Here is an 18,312-nt window from a genome sequence, read left to right on the forward strand (position 1 = left end):
TGTGTGACAGAGGCCTCAAACCCCCTCTTCATGTTAGTGACCATCACCCTGGTTCAATTATATGAAAAGATAATGTATGTATAGATATACAAGCAATGTCTATACTGGTCAAATACAGAAGTATATCATGAGAATTTTCACTTTTTTACTATGCTGCTTGTAATCTGAATACTTTTGAACATTCGCCCTTGGTGCGCTTAATATGTTTATTTTGACTGAAATTCCCTATTTTGCCAACCTGATAGTCATTAGATGCTTTCTGTACACATGACTAATCTAACAAGTAAATAAGAGGACATCACTACTACATTAGTGTATTTAAGACAAGGATGTACATTTTATGGGAGGGTACATGAAAAAGAATCATCGCTATAATAATACACTTGATATTTGTACATCAAACTTTTCAGGAAAATGACGTTTTGGGCATATATTGTATGGTTTTGTTTTTCCTAATTTGCGTTGCTTGACATTGCTGTATGATAACAAGGCTGTCTGAATGAAGACGCTATTGTCTAGATGATGAGTTATTGTGCCCTCTGTGTCTGACTGGGAATAAGACCAGAAATGCTGTGATTGTTCATCAGTTTCTGCTTACTCTTCAGTGTCTGAAAGGAGAGTCAATCACAAAAAAAAATGACTTGAAAGTACTTATCTTATCAACACCATCACGTCGTATGTCAGGTCATTGACTTGCACAATGACATCAACTCCCATATTCCTATTCTTCAGTGTCCTTAGCTCATGTTCCCTGCAGTAATTACCTACATGTATAATACCCACTTTACTACTAAGCTCTAATAACTTCTCTTCCTGGCAGCACTTAACTGTTGTAAGTATTTATGCTGCAGCTAGAATACTGTTGATTGTTGCTCAGAACCTGTGCTGTCTAATAAATCAGACTGCTAATATGACTTTCCTCTCACTGTTTCATTCCACAGTGAGGGACCAGGCACAGACCCTATATAGTTTTGCTTAAAGACTGAAATAAGGTAGCCTCTTTCATACCTCATCCAAGATAGCATATCGTGTTGATTGGTAGTGTTGTATCTGTAGTACTCAGTAGTTGAAACTGAGCCTTAAGTAGTCTGGTGTGCTCTGGCTCTGTGCCCATAATAGACTGTGTGTGTCCGCTGATTGATTGGAGGTGAGAGGTAAATGTGAAATCCCATTCGGACACAGATTAGGGATAATCAGAGGCAGTGGGGGTCCTTAGCTCAATTCTGCTATTGCTTAGAAATCTCAATCTTTGTTGTCACTACTATGCATACAGACTTGCTGCACAGGAATACTTATTGTACAAGTTCATCACATATCATGGAAAGAAAATAAAGACATGGTACAGTACAGTAGGAAAATGGCACCAGTGATATTTATTTTAAGTGCCAACACTTGTGTGCTTGGTCTTCACATTTCTCCTACAGAATGTGTCTTACCAGTCATTGTTTATCTTGTACTGAACAAAACCAACGAGCAACTATCAGCAAAATCTTGATAACTGTATACGTTCCAAAATGATTTAGTATTTATAAGCTTATTTACTCTTTCCCTTTAGGATTTCCATCTGTAGGCAATGTCTATCCCACAAACCCCTCTAACTCACATGCATCCTTCCCCCTGTTGACATATTTGTAAGATTTCTTGAAGGCTTGGTTATAATGAGTAAGACATGCTGAGTTGCATTGGTCTATATCTGTAGAAAACTAGAGTGAATATTTGTAAAAGCCTAAATCGGGATTTTATGAAGACTCGGCACATATTTAATTGCCATGTTTTTCTACAAGCTTGTCCCAATACAGTGGGAAAGGTCTGCATATTTTCATTTAGACCAACGTCATTATTACATTCAGGCTGAGGCACATTTAAATGTAGTTAGGAACTTGAAGTGACTGATTGCTTTGTTTTTATTTTATGTCTGTGCTATTTCAGTTAACAAGTCTCTGGATCTATTGAAATAATTAAATGTTTGACCTAAATGTATTTCTGTAGACGATTGTCAATGAAGGGTTCACAAGTTGAAGGCGGAATAACACAGTTTGGCTTTCACTCTTTTAAATGAATTTGATTATGGGTATATGAAAAGAAGGTAACAAGGTGATGATGGCATAGAATCGATGACGCATTGATTCTGTTTTATATGCTCTTGCTAAACAATCTCTGGTATCCATTTCCATGTTATCTATTATAATCGTGTTCTGTACCAATCTGCTATGGGTTCTCTCTTTTGCAAACACATTTGCATACTGTCATATCACCCAACCCCCCCCCTGTAATGGCAGTCCTCCCTTTTACAAACATTGCTTGGTTTGCCACATTGTCCTATTCCGCCTCAATTCTATGTTTCTTTCAGGCAAGCTTTTATTGTTCGAGGCAGTTCCTGTTCTTTAGACAAACTTTTGATGTGTATTACCCGATCCCTCACCTTTTGAGGGCTCTGTGGAGTGGGCTATATAAGGTGTCTGAGCAGATGTCAACTGGCCACAGGAATCTGTTTTGGGGGCAGGTTGTCTGGTCCATAGTAGGCTGTGGAGGGGACATCGATGTTGGGGTCGCCGTTGTTGGCTGTGTCAATCTGGTTGCACTTCCCCAAGCTCTTTATAATATTGAAGTTGGATCTGGCTGTCTCCACAAAGCTGTTCTCCAGGAGCCAGCCGTCGGACTCTGAGTCTGGGTCCCCCTGTCTCAGCACGTTCTCCAGGGATGTCTGGAGGTAACGCACCCCCGTCAGCACCGACAGCTACAACAGCACACAAACATTACTGAGGAAATCCCTAGACCATGTAATATACTGATGACTGTAACGTTTGTTTATCATTTATAGTGGACCAGAGTAAAATATGTGGGTCCCAGAAGTAGCTGTAGGTTTGGGATGTGTATTTTGGGACAGCTCCATGTGACCCAGTAGAGGACAAAGGGTGAGTCCACACACAAAGCTGAGCATGGATAACCCGGAGCCAATGTCACAAAAGAGATTTGGTGTGGGATTAGGGAGCATGCAAAGTGAATGAACAATTATATTTATCACGCTAAGGGAGGATAAAGTGCATGGGAGGTGGACTAGAAGCCCTGAACACTTCCCTGCAAGTACAAGGTATCAGACAATCTACATTGCAGTATACTGAGTTCTTTCTAATTAGTGGTTTGCTGAGTCTAAATAATGGTTTTGGTGTATGTCAGGTAAGTCTCAGGCACCATGTTTACTTATATTCAAACCACATCAGTCTGTTTGTAAGGACACCCCTATGCCTACCTCAAACAGCCAGATGATGAGGACGGTGAGGCCGATGGACTGCATGATGTGGGTGTAGTACTCCAGCAGGGCCTGGCGGCAGCCCTTCCTCCACAAGTTGAGCTCCTCTGTCTGGTATTCATAGTTGAAGTGGGCTGAGCTGTTGGTGATCTGGTGCTGGATGCAGGGCCGTGGTGAGTTAATGTTACAGCAGCTGAAGGGAACCCCATCCATCAGGTATTTCCCTTCCACGTTACTCCTCAGCCGGCTAGAGACGTGGAGAGGGGAAAAGGGAGAGACCGAGACAGAGGGTTGATCACTTGGAGCATCTAGAGCCTCAAATTCAAGAACCTTAAGGTCGTAGTATATATGGGCACAGAGCTGAGCTCTGTGTCTGATCTGGCAGGTAGGGTATCACTATTCTAGTCTGTACTTACGCCACAACCTCCCTGCGGGACATGTCCAGGTACCGGTTGCTGATCCACTGGATCTGGAACCAGTCTCTGAAGCCGAAGTTGCCGCAGCACTGGAACTGGATCTGCAGCAGGTCCACAGTGCGCTTCAGAAAGCAGCGGCCTGGTGTGTCCGTGTCCTTATAATAGCGCATGGCCTCCCGCAGACCCAGGTCCAGAGCCTCCTCCAGCTCCCCAAGCATGCTGTAGCACATGAGAGCCCCCACCAGGATGCAGAAGGTGAAGAAGAAGGTGCAGATGACGTAGGGCAGCATCAGCAGCTTCCAGCGCAGGAACTTAGTGGTGTCCGCACAGTCGTAGCAGATCTTCCCGCCCAGGAAATTGATGCCACAGGCGATGAGGCCTGTGGCAATGAGCATGTTGGGGACGTAGTGGAGGTCCCTTTCTGCCATAAGCTCCCAGCGCTTGTTGATCTCCACCTTTAGGAAGAGCCCCAGGCTAAACAGAATCAACCCTGTCACCACGGAAACCCAGTTGAGGATCCACAGCACCTGGGCAAGCTTGTCCCTGTTGGTCTTGGTGAATTTCACTTTCAGCACGGCCATCTTAAATATGTTTGTTTAGTTTTATCCAATGTCCTGGAAGGACGCTGGATGGGGGAGAGGATAGAGGTAGGGGAAGGAGTAAGAGGCACAATGGGCTGTGGATGGATAAAGGGAGGGGCCAGGGTTGTAGATGGGAGGTTTCCGCACACCCTCACATAAGCAGCTTAGCTCAGTGATTTATAATCAGTTTCTTGAGTAGGGGTCTCCTATTTATAAGTGTTGGCAGCCCTGCACCACAAGGTATGATCAAACATAATAATGAATATCTGAATCACATTTTCTCATACAGTAGCTTTTACACAAATATTCAAAATGACCAAATTGGATAATGCACACCTCTGGACTATGTCACCTCTGCTGAACCCACTATCAACACAATACTTTGCTAAGCAATTCATCTGAAGAAATAGAATGGAATAAACTAGAAATACAATCGACTATAAAATTCAACAAAAAAACATTAAACAGCAGCATTCAGTGGGACCTACCTTATCTCAGCAACATTCACGGTGTCCGTCTGATCTGGCTCCCATCTCTGTTTAGGGGTTTGTTTTGTTCTTTACTGACAGACATCCTAAGACTTGGCCTGGAGAGAGGCAAGCCGTAGTGGCACAGAAGGAGTAGACAGACACCCGCCCGCAGCAGCATCAGAGTGAGTCCGCTGGCCAAAGCCCCCTGACCCTCCTAATAATCCCCTCTAATCAGACCTGTAGGATTTGGATGTACCTTCTGCCACCTGCACAAATCTGGCTGCAGCACCACAAAGAGTTATTGGCCAAGGGTCGTGTGTGTGTGTGTGCGACAGAGGGGCTGATATTGAATGAATAGACAAATACATTTTTTTTCTCAAAGACTAAATTACTAAAGTATGAATAGCCTATTCCATTTACACTAAACTGTGCTCTGCTATTCTTTTTGTTAAATGGAAGCTTCACTGAAGCAAAGGAAACAAGGTCACTTGTAAACTCATATAGTGACAGAGATGAAACAAAGGTAAGAAAAGTAGGGGTTTACAGGGGTGTGTATGTCTGTATGTATGTGTGTGCTTATAGTATTGTGTCCAGTGAGCCCTCTTCTGGGTCTGTGAGTCTCCATTCCTGAAACAGGTTGAGGCCAAGAAAGGCAACACATAAGTTTGTGATGACAAGTGTTATTGCCACAATATCAAAGAGGACAATATTAAGCTCATAAGCAAACACTGAAAATGTGTCAGATTGTTTGATAATATGTCTTAATGTGATCAGGTAAACAACATTTCTGCTACCCACTAGTCAGTGCTTTGGTGACACTATGTATGCTTCAGAGGGGAAAGGAAATGGGCCAAGAAACACTTAACACTGACAATCAAAAGCTCCAAAGACCTTAATACAATCTCCTTTATCCTCATGGTGTAATTGAATTTGCAACAAAGCATTTTCACCTACTCCTCCCCTCACACACTCTCCTATTCCTGTCACACTCTCTGTCTCTCACGCACACGTCCATACACATCCACACAGCCAATCAGCCAATGAGATCTCGAGCGAGATTGAGATTATTTGATTATCATGGCCCGAAGGAGCTTGTGTAAGAGGAGAGTTCTACTGTGGACACACACTAGTCAAGTCAGCACATCCACAGGTAGAGAGATGGCCTGATCCCTGAGTGGAAGGGGAGCATGGATACTGTGGAAGGTAAGTGCTAGAGACTACAGCTTCTGATCACATATTAGTTCTGTGGTAAAATGGGCTATTACTTCGCTGTGTCTGCTGTACTTGGATCTGATGGTGGATATCATAGGCATGAATAGTAGGCCTCTAGGCTTTACGGCACTGCAAGTTAACTACGTTCTTAAAGCCATATCCATAACATTGGTCTTCCATTCTGTAAAGTGATAGGATGGCGTATCGCTGCAGAATGCTGTGGTAGCCTTGCTGGTTAAATGTGCCTTGAATTCTAAATACATCACCAACAGTATCACCAGCAAAGCATGCCCACACCTCCTACATGCTTCACTGTGGGAAAAACACATGCTAAGATCCTCCGTTCACCTTCTTTGGAACCAAAAATCTCACATTTGGACTCATCAGATCAAAGGACAGATTTCCACTGGTCTAATGTCCATTGCTCGTGTTTCTGGGCCCAAGCAAGTCTCTTTTCCTTATTGGTGTCCCTTAGTAGTGGTTTCTTTGCAGCAATTCGACCATGAATGCCTGATTCACGCAGTCTCCTCTGAGCAGTTGATGGTGAGATGTGTCTGTTACTTGAACTCTGTGAAGCATTTTTTTGGGCTGCAATTTCTGAGGTTGGTAACTGTAATGAACTTATCCTCTGCAGCAGAGGTAACTTTGGGTCTTCCTTTCCTGTGGCGGTCCTCATGAGAGCCAGTTTCATCATAGCGCTTGATGTTTTTACGATTGCACTTGAAGAAACTTTCAAAGTTCTTGAAATTTTCCTGATTGACTGACCTTCATGTCTTAAAGTAATGATGGACTGTCGTTTCTCTTTGCTTATTTGAGCTGTTCTTGCCATAATATGGACTTGGTCTTTTACCAAATAGGGCTATCTTATGTATACCACTATACCTTGTCACAACACAACTGTTTCTCAACCGCATTAAGAAGGAAAGAAACTCCACAAATGAACTTTTAACAAGGCACACCTATTCATTGAAATGCTTTCCAGGTGACTACCTCATGAAGCTGGTTGAGAGAATTCCAAGAGTGTGCAAAGCTGTCATCAAGGCAAAGGGTGGCTACTTTGAAGAATCTTCAATATAAAATATATTTTGATTTGTTTAACACTTTTGTGGTTACTACATGAGTCTATATATGTTATTTCATAGTTTTGATGTCTTCACTATTATTCTACAATGTAGAAAATGGTAAAAATAAAGAAAAAGTCATTGGATGAGTAGGTGCGTCCAAACTTTTGACTGGTACTGTATGTTATGCATTATTGTACTTTATCTAAATACCAATTATCCTCTCTGATGCCTGTGGTTTGTAATTCAATACAACAACATGACTTATTGTTGATGTATTTAATGCATTTATTTGGAGAAGGTTTATAACCAACTATGGATATGAGGGATTATGTTCAGTAATGCTCCCGACAGAGAATCCATTGACTGCAAATTACTGTCTGCTTGACTTCAGCCCAAGTACATTGAACAGAAGGTGCTAAATTGAATGACCTACTGTATGTCTTTGATACATTCACTGTTGACCTCCAACCGTAGGGTGTGACATAACAGCAGGACTATGATGGACACAGATGACCAGTGGACACGGGCTTTGGCCAGCAACAACGTTAGGGCCATCCTCCGCTGGCTACACAGCCTCTTAGCTGAAGGTCAGAGCACTGAACTGGCAATATGAAACCATACGTAGCACACTTAAGTTATGGTGTCTTAGAATGGCTGCATACTGTAACATACTGTAATTCTTCTATGATCATCATTAGTTACATTTCATGTCAGTTCATATCACATTTGATTATGTCATGATATTCTTTTGTCTCATTCCATTCACCTGTCTGTCTCTCAGTGGGAGATGCTGATGTGGAGGACAGCCTCCCTTCTTTTAGCAGCTGGGTCCAGAGGACGGCTGAACTTTCAAAGGAGTTACTCACCCAAAGTGAGCAGATATACACCAGCACCAGCCATCCCAAACAGACCCAAAGGTTATTGATCCCAGCTCTTTACACAGCTGTGTTCCTGAGGTCTTCTCCTGTCACCTCTCTCTGGGTTGCCCCCTCCCCTCACTTCCCCTGTCTCCAGGTTTCAGCAGCTGCCAGGGCCTGTGGATGTTCCTGGACCACAGCTGCTGACCCTGGCCCAGTGGGGGAGGAGGCATGGTACAGTACTACTCCAACCATGACTCTCACAATGATCAGATTGTTGTGTGAATGATATCAACTCGCTAGTTTGTTTTGTACAATGATCTTACCTAGACACCTAGTTTTAACATCTGGGACTGGCGTAACAATATGGGGACAAATGGTTACAACAGGATTGGAAATGTTGTTTCTACAAAGAGAGCTGTTTTCTGATTAATTGGTGGCTGTCTCTCCTGTGTGTGTGTGTGTGTGTGTGTGTGTGTGTAGGTTTGGGGATTCCATGTGTCTGCAGGGTCGACTGTGGCTCCTCAGCAGTAAGGCAGGACTGCTGGAATCGGGAACGCAGAGCTCTGAAGCAACACATCTGGCTGGGTCGGCTGGTACAGTGGTGGGGCATCACCGGACTCCTGCCCAAGTACCCTGGTAAGGATGCATACGCTAATCTTACACACACAGTCAAACTTTACAAACCGGTCACACTTTACATCACAGATTTGTTATTACTGTGTAACTATTCGTATAAGTACAGTGTAACAAGGGTTGCATTGTTACCGTTAGGGTTATAGCTAGGGTTAGGATTATTGATACGGTTAGGGTTGGCTCTTCAGCTGTAGGTACAATGTATTACCACTCTAGGGTTAGAGTTAGTCTATAGTATTCATACATACACTGACTCTACCTCTCAGATGCTCAAGAAATAAAGCAGATCTCTCAGATATGGAGAGAGATGGATCAGAACCACCGCAGGGCTTGTCTCCACACTTCTGGGTAATCCTTAAATCACTGATAGGCGGTCTCTCTCACTCTCTTTCTGTCTTCCTCCTTTACTCCCTAATCATTATTTCTTGATCTATTCTCCACATCTCCTTTTTCATCTCTCTTCATTTGATTAGTCTGGAGGAGAAGGGAAGTGAATGGTGGAATTCACTGATCCAGAGTATGGTGGCTCAGATGGACTAACAACACTGGCCCATATGGACTTCTGAGGACCGCACCGACCAGGGTTACCCACCCCCTAAACTGCAGGCTTTGCTGAAGCTGGTGCTGGTGTCTCGCATTGACAACATATCTGTTCAGGCCATTGTATCCAACCATGGAGAATCCATAAAGTGTTCTCAAAGGTATGACCGTGACTGTCATGTGAACTGAAGTGAATATACAGTATTCTTGATCATGTAAACTACACTTAACACAGCCTGTGCACAGCTCATGTACTTCATCCTGGACAAGGCCAATTTTCTACAGTGCGAAAATGACCTCCTGCAGTCCTTTTGCCATGCTTTCACCATCCCTCCCAGCTTCTCCCAGCAGATCCGGGCCTTCTGGCTGCTCGACCATGGACACTTATCAGTATGTTGACCTTTGACCAGTGTCACAGCACCATTTAGTCCATTGGTGTACAGTGAGTGAACAAAACATTAAGAACACCTTCCTAATATTGAGTTGAACCCCCCTTTTGCCCCTAGACAGCCTCAATTCGTCGGGGCATGGAACATTGCAGTTCTTGACACAAACCGGTGTACCTCTGAATGGCACAATCCATGTCCATCCAACATCCTTCTTTAATCTGTCTCCTCCCCTTCATATACACCAATTGAAGTGGATTTAACAGGTGACACAAATAAGGGATCATAGCTTTCACCTGGATTCACCTGGTCAGTCTTTCATGGAAAGAGCAGATGTTCTTAATGTTTTGTACACTCAGTGTACATGCCTTCTAGCGGGATGAAATAGAGCCAAAATGGGGGTTAGAGTGCCCTATGGCTACACTCTTAGAAAAAAGGGTTCCCAAAGGGTTCTTTGGCTTTCCCCATAGAAGAAACTCATTTGGTTCCAGGTAGAACGCTTTTTTGTTACAGGTTCTATGTAGAAAGGGTTTTACATGGAACCCAAAAGGGTTCTACCTGGAACAAAAAATGTTTCTTCAAAGGGTTCTCCTATGGGGACAGCCGAAGAACCCTTTAAGGTTCTAGATAGAAAAAAAGGTGCTAAGAGTGTATGTCATTACATCTGTGTAGGGCTCAATGGAGCTGCTGCTGAGCCCCAGGTCTGAACCACAGCCTGCTGAGGAGAAAGCATTCCGCTTGGCGCTCAAGTATCTATACTGGATCAGACCAGCCACAAACAGCCCCTACGACCTCAAGCTGTCTGTGGATGTACTCCTACAGAACAGGTATAGATATACAAGGATATACTATACTGCACAGACTAGTGTATGAAATACTGTCTCTCTGAATATGAAAACTGTAAGCCATACAATCTAGTTTTCTCTGCCCCTCAGCCATGTCTCAGACACCTGGGCCCTCCTAAAGAAAGGTCACACAGGAAGTGATGACATGGTCAGGTACTTCCTCAATGGATGTGAGAGGCTTGGCCTATGTGTGGAGGCTTCAGGCTGCATGGAAGCAGTATGGAAGGTGATCCCTTTTGTAACACATACCATAACAGATGTAAATACATATAGGCATATACAGTACATGCAGTGTGTTTATGTCAGTTTTTCAATAGAAAATGACTATCTTTATTAGGATGTAGGCCATTGTACTAATCAGTCAGAAGAGACTCAGAGTCAGTGTGGAATAGAGGGGCTTCCTCAGCGTTGGTGGACCACAGGGATCCCTATGGCAGTGAAAGAGCCAGGTACAGATCAGTGATTGTGACTGATACTGATTTCAGAAATATCATCATCACTATCAAGTATTCTGAAAGTCATTGAAATGTTGGGAATTGCAGGGGTTCCCATTCGTCCGTTCTCTGCCCTGCAGTATCAGTCTCACACCAGCCTCTGCAGAGAGGATTGGATCAGACTCCTCAGGGAATCTATGATTGAACTCAGACAACTCCAGCCAACAGTGAGGTACAGTCAATAAAACATGACCCCACAAATGTTGTTCCAAAGCAATACCCAATACCACTGTGTGGTTGGTATAACCGCTGGCCCAGTGAGGAGGCGGCATGGCCAGGGGAGCACCAAGAGAGGAAAGGGAGCTGACGGAAGCTGAGTCTGACCACCCAGGCCCTGAGGCACCTCCTCCCTAGCCCCTCCCCAGTGGATATGATGACTGACAGGCTGGTAGAGCAGGGAGACACAGAGCCACCTAATGACGGCCTGCCTCTTATAGCTGAGGTACTTTACTACTATGGCCCTGTCTGAGAGTGAGTGTGCTGAGGTATAATACTTGGGCAATGATGGTTATTAAAATAATGAATTTCTTTGTCTCAATGCAGGAGAAACACTGGACTCCGGCACACCTCTCCTCTCAATCCCCATCCAAGGAGAGCTCTGAATCTATGTTCTCTTTCAGCGCTGCCTCCTCTCTGCCCCCTCTGAGATGGGGCATCCCATATGTGTATGGAAGCACAGTGATGCTGCAGCAGATCTCCTCCCTGCTTAGTGATGGAGGAGGGTGTCACAGCAGGCAGGATGACAGCCCATCCCTCCCAGCAGGCAAACTCCACCCAGGCTGCCCTGACCTGCCTCTGACCCTAGAGGGCGCCACAGACCCTGTCTCCTTCAACAGCCTGAGTCTAGACAGCAGGAATGTGGAGGAGCTGGTGTTCTCCACTGAGTGTGAGTTCAGATGCACTGACTGGAGCTGTATGATACTCAAGATTTAAGTTGTCAGCTCTTTTTGAAATAAAGTTATTGAATATTACCCCAACATAACATTTTCTGGTCATCTGAGTTCTTGAAAGTGTGTTTTTTTTGTTTCTTTTGTAATGTTTCCATTAGGGGGAGTAGAGGAGATCATGACCTGTGATGCCAGGAGACGACCTCGTAATTGTGAAAGAGGAGGCAGTTCCCCCTGTATATGTAACATTAGACAGAAGGTGACCCCTCTCAAGCCTTACATTTACACAATGGCTATGTTTACTTTATATTTTCAACAGACTGATTAGTCCAATATTCCACTATTTTCTGTGGCCAGCATTGTGTTATAAAGTACAGTAAGATAAGGACGTGTTCTTTATGTGATCATTTCTTTGTCAGACATAGTCTGAGCAGACTAAAACTCCATCCTCAGTTCTATAGTAATGAGGACAACCAATCAGTGCCCTCTGTTTCTGAGATCCAAGTTGAGAGTCACAACTTCCTGACACCCGACCATGGTGTGTTTCAAATGTTACTACACTCTGTGTTGTGGCTGTGTTTTCACTATACCTGCTGTATGACTTAACTAAGAGATAATTAAATAATTGGCCCTTTAACTAAATTACTTTTGTTCATGATAATCCAGATAAAATTGAATACGACAAGGATGTGACTGAGGAAATCATTCATGCACCAAATGTGACTGATGTGTGGAGCGTCATACCTGGAGGGGACAAATCAGAGAACCTCCTCCCCCAGACCTCCCCCTTCTCTGGGGCTGCTGTTGCTTCATCTCTCTGCTTCCTGGAGTTGGAGCCCTTACAGGTGACAGACCTCTACTGTCCAATTACATAAATACTGTACATACTATGCAGACCACCTACAGTATTGGCCAACTGGGTTTCTGTGTTTGTTCAGAGGGCGTCTGACCCTCCACAGCTTGAGAAAGCAATGAAATGTTTCTGCCGGGACTCCCAGGATGCAGTGGACCAACCAGAGATCCTGACATCCTGTGCCCTCACTGAGACCACCCAGGACCTTTACTCTGAGCTCCACCAGACCTTTTGTTCTCTGGAGGAGCTGGGAAGTGCAGGGCCCAGTGGCCCAGATACAGAGAAAGGGTCTACCCTGGAGGGGGAACTGGACAGTGGGGGCTCTGGGAGGTATATCCGGCCCTTCTCTCTCCAGGACTCCTCCCTGCTCATCCCCCGTCGGAGGTCCGTACGCTCCAGACAGCTCCAGATCCCTGGAGTCCCTCTGTCCCACAGAATCAACTCCAGACGCAATCCCCCAGCTCAGCCCCTCCTCAGCCCCAGAGACATCCAGAGACAGGTTACCTGGAGGGGAGAAGGCCTTGCACAAGGAGGCGGCAGCATGCTTCAGATGCACCCCAGAGGATAGGCTGGGTCACTGTAAGCTGGACAACTGGTGGAAACAAGCCCTGGAGACCTAAAGGGCATCCACTGGCCTGTTACCTGCCATAGAGCAGGTATCCACCATAGAGCAGGTATCCACCATAGAGCAGGTATCCACCATCGAGCAGGTATCCACCATCGAGCAGGTATCCACCATCGAGCAGGTATCCACCATCGAGCAGGTATCCACCATAGAGCAGGTATCCACCATAGAGCAGGTTTCCACCATAGAGCAGGTATCCACCATAGAGCAGGTATCCACCATAGAGCAGGTATCCACCATCTCAAAAGGTAGTGTGTTTTCTTTACTGTATGTTTATATGCAAATCAATCATTTTGTGTGCTTCATAGTGCCACATTCTGCAGACTCCACATATGCACTATTTTATCTTACGTTTATCTTATGATTATATTAAAATAGACTAGCTTGTTATTTATATCCATCTTACATTTAGAAAACCTATTTAGTGTCACAGCTACCAAAGGTCAAATAATTAATAGTTTGTCATTTTGCACAGATTTGCCGATTTTATAAAAATGGTAATTATTTATTGATATACATGCAGATGGTGTGTTTTTGTGTATGAGTTTGTATTGAAGAATAAATGCCTCTAGTAACATCTTCCTTTGTCATTGTGACGGGGAACATTAAGAGAGTTGCCCTTTGGAACATTAGATTGATGGAGCGTTAGAAACGGCAGCAGCAGCAGCCCAGGAAGGAAACTAGTGTTGTTTCTCACGTCTGGCTGGAGACTGTACAGTGAATGCCTCTCTTCAGAGTAAATGTGTGTGTGTGTACATGCATGGGTGTGTGTGTGTGTGTGTGTGCACGTGAGTGCATGTAATGCGTGCTTGTTTGTGTGTGTAAGTGTGTGTGGCCATTGCTGGCCTGTTGCTGTCACTCAGTGGGGAGTCTGTGCCCGGAGTGGGACTCAAGTGCATGTACTGGTGGGCAGGGGGTCTCCACTGCTGGGAGAGGGGGGGATGAAGGATGAAGTGCAGAGAGAAGGTGGTGTACTCTAATGTCAGACCAGGACTCTCTCAACCTTGTCATAGTTACTCATCCGTGACCACCACCCCTTGCTCTCCCTGGTAGGGGCCACTGGTGTTACCCAGAGCAGATGGAGCTCTGCTGGGCCTCGCTGATCACCGCTGGGCCTGGGGCAGTGAAGGCTGCTGAGGGGAGGACGGTTCATAATAATGGCCGGAACAGAGCGAAGGAAATGGCATAAACACATGGAAAACATGTGTTTGATGTATTTGATACCATTCCACCAATTCCACTCCAGCCACGCCCCATTAGGGCGGCAGGTAGCCTAGTGGTTAGCGCGTTGGCCCAGTAACCGAAAGGTTGCTACATCGAATCCCCGAGCTGACTAGGTAAAAATCTGTCATTCTGCCCCTGAACAAGGCAGTTAACCCACTGTTCCTAGGCCATCATTGTAAATAAGAATTTGTTCTTAACTGACTTGCCTAGTTAAATAAAGGTTAAATAAAACATTTAAATAAATACAAATTAAGATGCCCCCAACCTCCTGTGGTCTGGGGGAACCATGGCCCCACTCACCACACTGATACCCTGCCACATCACTGGGACCCGGGTTTAAGAGACCAACACACAGCAGGGGCCAAATGTGTCATTTAATCAAAGCTCAGTTTGTAAAAAATGTGTTTCAGAAAAGAGGTGGCCCTCACATCTAGTGTACTTTTATTCATCCACAGAAAAGAGGGTCTCTCTTGTTCCTGGGCGACCCTACTCCAACAGTCTGCTCAGCATCCAGGAGTCTCCATCCAAGCAGAGAGGAGACAAGCAGGAGGTCAAATGTGTAGAGGTCATCTTTATGTGGTCACTGGTCTTACATGGAGGGTGTCAGAATGGAGGGAAATATGCTCCGGTTGGCCAATGGAGGGCGGTGTTGTTGGATCGAATCCCAAGCTGACAAGGTAAAAATCTGTCGTTCTGTCCCTGAACAAGGCAAGGAACCCACTGTTCCCCGGTAGGCCGTCTTCGTAAATAAGAATTTGTTCTTAACTGACTTGCCTAGTTAAATAAAGGTAAAAAAAAGAAAGAAATTCTGACTTCTAATACCTTACTAAAAAAACTGCTTAGATTGATATTATAAAGATTATTATCACCTGGATGTTTTATTCCATGTTGTATTCAATGTTACCTCTTTGTATGGCCACAAATCTGTATTCCAGTCTGGTGTGGTGATTTGATCATCTATCTAGGCCCTGGCTCCACTTGTGGTAGACAGAGAGAACAAAAGGGGTTTGTTTGGGGTTTGATAAATTGGCAGATTGGGAGATATTGATGACAAATGTGTAAAAATAAACGTGTCTACACAAGTCATACTAAGTAGCATATTATCGAACCATCTTCCATTAAAACAACAGCAGCTATGGATAGTCAGAGTGCACGATGACCATAAACATGTGGTCGTTAATGTAAAACATACATTCGGAATATTCATATCCTTTATAACGTCATGATCAGATTGGTTATGCTGAAACAAGGTTGGGATGTTCATGAAGGGGATGCTCATCAACAAATGAGTAATCTAAAAGTAAGTTTGTAATTTATTGTACAGATCCAAAGACATCACTGTAAGATTTTAGCTTGTTGATCAACTTGTGTGCATCATTATGAAAACCTTGATGTCTCTATGGAGAGAGGCAGGATGAACAAAGATAGTTGTCTGTGTGGTGGTGACACATGGAGGAGTTTTACAGGGAGATGAATGGCCTCTATTAGAAACATTTAATCAGTGCCTGGCCTTGTGGTTTCAGTCACCCTCAACGCCCGAGGAAAGATTAATGGCCACAGGATATTTCATCCCCCCCTCCATTCCCCAACTCAGGATATTTATTTTTATTTCACCTTGATTAAACCAGGTAGGCCAGTTGAGAAGAAGCTCTCATTTACAACTGTGACATGGCCAAGATAAAGCAAAGCAGTGCGACAAAAATAACAACACAGAGTTACACATAAACAAATCTACCGTCAATAACAATAGAAAAATCGATGTACAGTGTGTGCAAATGTAGAAGAGTAGGGAGGTAAGGCAATAAATAGGCCATAGAGGCGAAATAATTACAATTTAGCATTAACACTGGCGTGATAGATGTGCAGATGATGATGTGCAAGTAGAGATACTGGGGTGCAAAAGAGCAAGAAGATAAAAAACAATATGGGGATGAGGTAGTTGGGTGTGCTATTTACAGATTGGCTGTGTGCAGGTACAGTGATCGGTAAGCTGCTCTGACAGCTGATATGAGGGCCTGATTGTGTCTGTTTGTTGTGGTTCTGTTGTTAGCAGAGAAAGTGGAGCCTGTGGGTCAGAGGGGTTCTGGGAAGTTTCCCCACCAGCGGGCGGAGCAGGGTGTGGCGGGCCAACGGGGAGCCAGGGTGAAAACATCTATACTGTAGAGTGACAAACAATCAGTGTCTCTGTAAAATCTAAATTGTCCAAAGACTGTATAGTGCTACTGTTGTTCTAAACTTCAAACCACAGTAAATCTACAGACTGCAGACTGTTATTAACATTGTTTTCTTTGGCAGATACAAATAACATTTTTTCACAGAAATGCTTTTGTTGATTTGTCACAGTAATGGCTTCACATTATGCATGGACAAGTAAATCAAACGGTGTGGTTGCATCTACACACATGACGAGTTTTTAGCTCTAAAAAGATTACAATCTGAGCACGGTGGTGATCGTCACCATGGCTGTCATGGATGGCCTCTGGTCCAGTGACCCTGCTATACCATATAACCTCTACTGTCACCTCTCATCATCACCTCTCCATCTGACTTGTCAGTTTTGTTGTGACAGGTCCTGATTCCTTTGGAGACCTCTTCCCTTCTATTGGCTGCTGGTCGAATCTCTTGACCCCCTCCTCTTTATACAGTTATACTACACACACCAGAAACAGCTCATCAATAGTCAATCTCTCAGTAATTATTTATAAGGGTTCAATGATTGAAAAGCCTACTTCTTGAACCCAGTGGATTCTGTGTCATGCACTGTATGTATTGTCTCAATGATCTGACTAGATGCAAGGTCGTTTGGACTGACTAAGAATAAAGATAAACTCTGTTATAACTATTTCTAAAAGCACCAAATGGTGTCCTTGGACATCAGTTAACTGTTGTCAGTTTTCCCCCCTTTTTAAAAAGGATGTTTGCCCTGCTGCTATTCCAACTCATGAAAAATGGATGACCTCCCAATGCTAGCTGCTGCTGCCTGCTCTCCTCACATTTGCACAGTACCCTGGGATTGCATTTAGGTTAGCATCCCTCCCCCATCTCTCGATTTGGGAGGTGGAGGGGGTTGAATAACTTAACACACATTTCAACTTGACACACTTCTGCTTGGGGTCTCCCTTGGGTCTCCCGTCCACAAGCAGGGCCCACACACACACTGCATTATTCAGAGGTGTGTGTGTGTGTGTGTGTGTGTGTGTGTGTGTGTTACCTTCTGGAGTTGTTGGGCCTCCCAGCATGACCTCACCAGGTGTGACAACTTTGATACCGAGTTGGTGGATGGGCCGGAGGGACAAGGCCAGCTGGTGTTTTGGATGCTTTAGTTTACACCTCAGAAATCATGACTAGGCTTGTCTGCTCTGTTGAATGTTTTTGAAAATACCAAAAACCTTTCATATATTAGAATATCTTAATCCACATCTTACAGTGCAAATAAAAAAAGCATTGTATAGTAATTCACGATATGAGCACAAATAAAGTGGAAATATTCAAGGAACAAAAACCTGTCTGGAAATAATGATGCTCAAAAAGATATCAGGGCACGCAGTCTGGGAATGAAATCCATTTTCTGACCACACACATCCAATAACTCACACTAATCTGAAAACTGATAACAATCGTGGAAACCTGGGCTCTGCACAGCAACAAAATGACACATAAATCATGTGCATCGCAGACGAGACTAAAAAGTCCAACCAAACATGATGGATACAAATGTCTGCCTGATGTTTGTAAACCGTTCTTATAAAGACTTGTTTTTGTGCGATTGGAGGCATGCTCTGGAAAATACAGGACCATTAATACTTACTAAGGGGACATTTCTCCATGTGAGTCCTCTTTCTGACCCTTACATTTACATACATTTTAGTCATTTAGCAGACGCTCTTATCCAGAGCGACTTACAGTACCTTTATTATTTCATTGCTACTTCATCTCTGCCCTCATCCTCTTCAAAACGAGCGTCCTTAACCT

General features: G+C 44.1%; 1 protein-coding gene across 1 annotated transcript; it reads right to left on the bottom strand.

Moving 5' to 3' along the window:
• Nucleotides 1–1,765: 1,765 nt before the first annotated feature.
• LOC115162279 (photoreceptor outer segment membrane glycoprotein 2) lies at nucleotides 1,766–4,593 on the bottom strand. Its single transcript, XM_029713434.1, has 3 exons — nucleotides 3,667–4,593; nucleotides 3,251–3,497; nucleotides 1,766–2,737 (listed from the first exon to the last, which is right to left on the bottom strand). Exons 1-3 carry the CDS (start codon nucleotides 4,245–4,247, stop codon nucleotides 2,471–2,473), a joined length of 1,095 nt encoding a protein of 364 aa, XP_029569294.1. The 5' UTR covers nucleotides 4,248–4,593; the 3' UTR covers nucleotides 1,766–2,470.
• Nucleotides 4,594–18,312: the final 13,719 nt, after the last annotated feature.

Source organism: Salmo trutta, chromosome 25 (genome assembly GCF_901001165.1).
Source record: "Salmo trutta chromosome 25, fSalTru1.1, whole genome shotgun sequence".
Taxonomy (NCBI): domain Eukaryota; kingdom Metazoa; phylum Chordata; class Actinopteri; order Salmoniformes; family Salmonidae; genus Salmo; species Salmo trutta.

Bases quoted from the DNA above. Each gene is read 5' to 3' on its own strand.
- LOC115162279 (XM_029713434.1), bottom strand. From the start codon at position 4,247: ATGGCCGTGCTGAAAGTGAAATTCACCAAGACCAACAGGGACAAGCTT. The intron at 3,498-3,666 runs GTAAGTACAGAC...CCACGTCTCTAG, and splicing joins TCCCGCAGGGAGGTTGTGGC to CCGGCTGAGGAGTAACGTGG. The intron at 2,738-3,250 runs GTAGGCATAGGG...GTGCTGTTGTAG, and splicing joins TCATCATCTGGCTGTTTGAG to CTGTCGGTGCTGACGGGGGT.